Genomic DNA, 3,236 nt, shown 5'->3' on the forward strand with positions numbered 1-3,236 from the left:
ATTTGATCTCTGGTTCCTCTGCCTTTTCTAAATTCAGCTTGAACCTCTGGAAGTTCACGGTTCATGTATTATTGAAGCCTCACTTAGAGAATTTTGAGCATTACTTTGCAAGTGTGTGAGATGAGTGCAATTGTGCAGTAGTTTGAGCATTCTTTGGCATTGCCTTTCTTTGGGATTGGAATGAAAACTGACATTTTCCAGTCCTGTGGCCACTGCTGAGTTTTCCAAATTTGCTGGCATACTGACTGCAGCACACTAACAGCATCATCTTGTAGGATTTGAAATACCTCAACTGGAATTCCATCACCTCCACTAGCTTTGTTCATAGTGATGCTTCCTAAGGCCCACTTGACTTTGCATTTCAGGATACCTGGCTCTAGGTGAGTGATCACACCATCGTGGTTATCTGGGTCATGAAGATCTTTTTTTGTATAGTTCTTCTTTGTATTCTTGCCACCTTTTCTTAATATCTTCTGCTTCTGTTAGGTCCCTACCATTTCTGTCCTTTATTGTGCCCATCTTTGCATGAATTGTTCCCTTGGTATCTCAAATTTTCTTGAAGAGATCTCTAGTCTTTCCCATTTTGTTGTTTTTCTCTAATTCTCTGCATTGATCACTGAGGAAGGCTTTCTTATCTCTCCTTGCTACTCTTTGGAACTCTGCATTCAAAGAGGTATAGTTTTCCTCTTCTCCTTTGCCTTTCACATCTCTTCTTTTTTCAGCTATTAGTCTTTTCTTTTATACCTGTTAAACTCGGTTTTGTTTTTGTAATGTTTATTTATTTTTGGCTGTGTCTGATCTTAGATGCAACACACAGGATCTTTGGGATCTATGTTGCAGCAGGCGAGATCCTTCCATTACAGCATGTGGGCTCAGAAGTTGCAGTGTGTGAGCTTAGTTGCCCCACGGCAAATGGGATCTTAGTTCCCTAACTAGGGATCGAACCTGTGTTCCTTACACTGGAAGGCAGATTCTTAACCACTGAACCACCAGGGAAGTCCATCTCCCTGTCAAACTCTTATTCAGTTTTCACGTCTTGTGAAAAGTGAGGATTCCTCACCTCAGCCCCAAAGACCATGATTCAGTAGTAAGTCTAGCATGGGGGCCCAGGAATGTGCACTTTTAATGTGTTCCCCTAGGAGTTGGACATAACTGAGTGACTAAGCACACACACACACACACACACACACACACACACACACACACGGCAATTTTGATTTGTGTGGTCTGACAAGAGGACTTTGAGAAACACTGCTCTAAGATTAAGAGGGCTTAGCTTGGCTGATACCCTACTGCTTCTCTGCCATCTAATGACATGATCCTCCTCTCTACTTACATGTCATAAAAATATAAAGTCGTAAGTATTTGAAACCAAAGTTCTAAAACTTGCCTCTTAGATGATTCTCTTTGGAACTGGCCTTTTGATTCTTGGAATGGTAGCTTACTTTCCCCAGTACTTGAACTCAAAGTGTTTCCAAATCCTAGGTAAAGAGATAACATTTTGAAATAAAATACCAGGAAACAGATGAATAAAGCTTTTCACAAGTTCTACAAGGACTCTCTCCAAAAAGACATGATCTGGTTAAAGAGAGAATGAAAATTCTCAACAATTAAATTTACTGTACATATATAAAACAAAGGAGTGAAGTTAATGGAGTAAAACTACATAACACATAGGTTAGCTTATTAGTCACTATATTAAAAGGCCCCCAAACCACTTTTATTCATTTATAAGCCATGTAAATGATCAAGTCAAAGTTATTCAATATTTTCAGTGATCTGCAAAGGGCTGATTTCCTGCTGTCAGCCATCCTGGGACAGAGTCTCTCCATCTCGCTATCTTGTCTTATACTTATCAAGGTTTTCACTTCTCTGTTTTAGTGAAATAGGCTGAATTTGCCAGTAACTCAAAGGCCTAGTTCCATTATTTTTGGATTGTATATGATTTAAACACAATATCTAATACAGGAGAAACTAATTGTTTCCTCTTAATTATTTACACCGGAAAGTCAATTCATGTATTATTTCTACTAGAAATAATATTTTATGTTGTTTACTAGCATATAAGAATATTTTAAAAAATGGAATATTTTAAAATATAGCAGTTGTTTACATGTCCATCCTAAACTCCCTAACTATTGCTGCCCCCCATCTTCCTCTCTGCCCCTGCCAACCCCAGCAACCAGCAAGGACCTACTGTATAGCACATGGAACGCTGCTCAATGTTATGTGGCAGCATGGATGGGACAGGAGTTTGGTGGAGAATGGTTACATGTATATATATGGAGTTTGGGGGAGAATGGTTACATGTATATGTATGGCCGAGTCCCTTCACTGTTCACCTGAAACTATCACAACATTGTTAATCAGCTATACCCCAATGCAAAATAAAAAGTTAAAAAAAGTGGAACATTTTTGTCTTTCAAAAACATTACCAGACCATGTAAATCTTAAAATGTAGAGCAGGATAGTCTCTTTTACAAGGGAAAATTCAATAAATCTTAATTTTAATACAGCCTTTAGCAACAGAAGGGACAACAGAATAGAAAAAACTCATTCGCTATATCACCATTATGGAATAACCTTGACCTCTGTGCTAGGGATAGGAAATGTTATGTGTGAGAGGGCCACATTTTTAGTTTTGCTAAAAACTATAATCTGAATAAATCAAAGCTAATTAAGTACACGCACCAAAAAGGCAAATAAAATTAGTTTAAAAAACTTGACTGAAAAACATTCGAGGAATTTCTCATGAATTATTTCATTCTAAAATACATACATTTAAAATTAAATACATACAATACATATATACAAAAATACATACAAATGAAATATATTTCATGCTATTTACCTGATGTTTTTGTCTTCTCAGTTTCAGCTGAAAAGCTAGTAATTTCTACTAAGTTTTCATCATCAAAGTCATCCCAAATTTCATTTCCCAATTCAAAGTTCACTTTCAAAACTTCTGAAAATGAGAAATTACTTTTAATCGCATCTGTCAAATTCTAGTTTCCATATGCATTAAGATTTCTGTTGAACAGAATTGTTGAGGGGCTTTTTCACTTGAAGTTATAGAATAGGTCCATCAAGAAAAATCTGTCATGTGTTTGTAAGTAAGTATGCTGCTGCTGCTAAGTCATTTCAGTCGTGTCCAACTCTGTGCAACCCCATGGACTGCAGCCTACCAGGCTCCTCCGTCCATGGGATTTTCCAGGCAAGAGTATTGGAGTGGGTTG

At 37.4% G+C, this 3,236-nt stretch overlaps 1 protein-coding gene across 1 annotated transcript in view; it reads right to left on the reverse strand.

The window, feature by feature from the left end:
* The window catches only part of HFM1 (HFM1, ATP-dependent DNA helicase homolog (S. cerevisiae)), a 110,446-nt gene that overhangs the window by 6,480 nt on the left and 100,730 nt on the right, over positions 1 to 3,236 (reverse strand). The window contains exons 34-35 of the mRNA XM_010860419.1: positions 2,852 to 2,965; positions 1,391 to 1,481 (exon numbers count right to left, since the gene is read on the reverse strand). Coding sequence (XP_010858721.1) covers positions 1,391 to 1,481; positions 2,852 to 2,965 — 205 coding nt within the window. The remainder of the gene's footprint in view (positions 1 to 1,390; positions 1,482 to 2,851; positions 2,966 to 3,236) is intronic.

This window comes from Bison bison, unplaced genomic scaffold (genome assembly GCF_000754665.1).
Source record: "Bison bison bison isolate TAMUID 2011002044 unplaced genomic scaffold, Bison_UMD1.0 scf7180017864466, whole genome shotgun sequence".
NCBI classification, from domain to species: domain Eukaryota; kingdom Metazoa; phylum Chordata; class Mammalia; order Artiodactyla; family Bovidae; genus Bison; species Bison bison.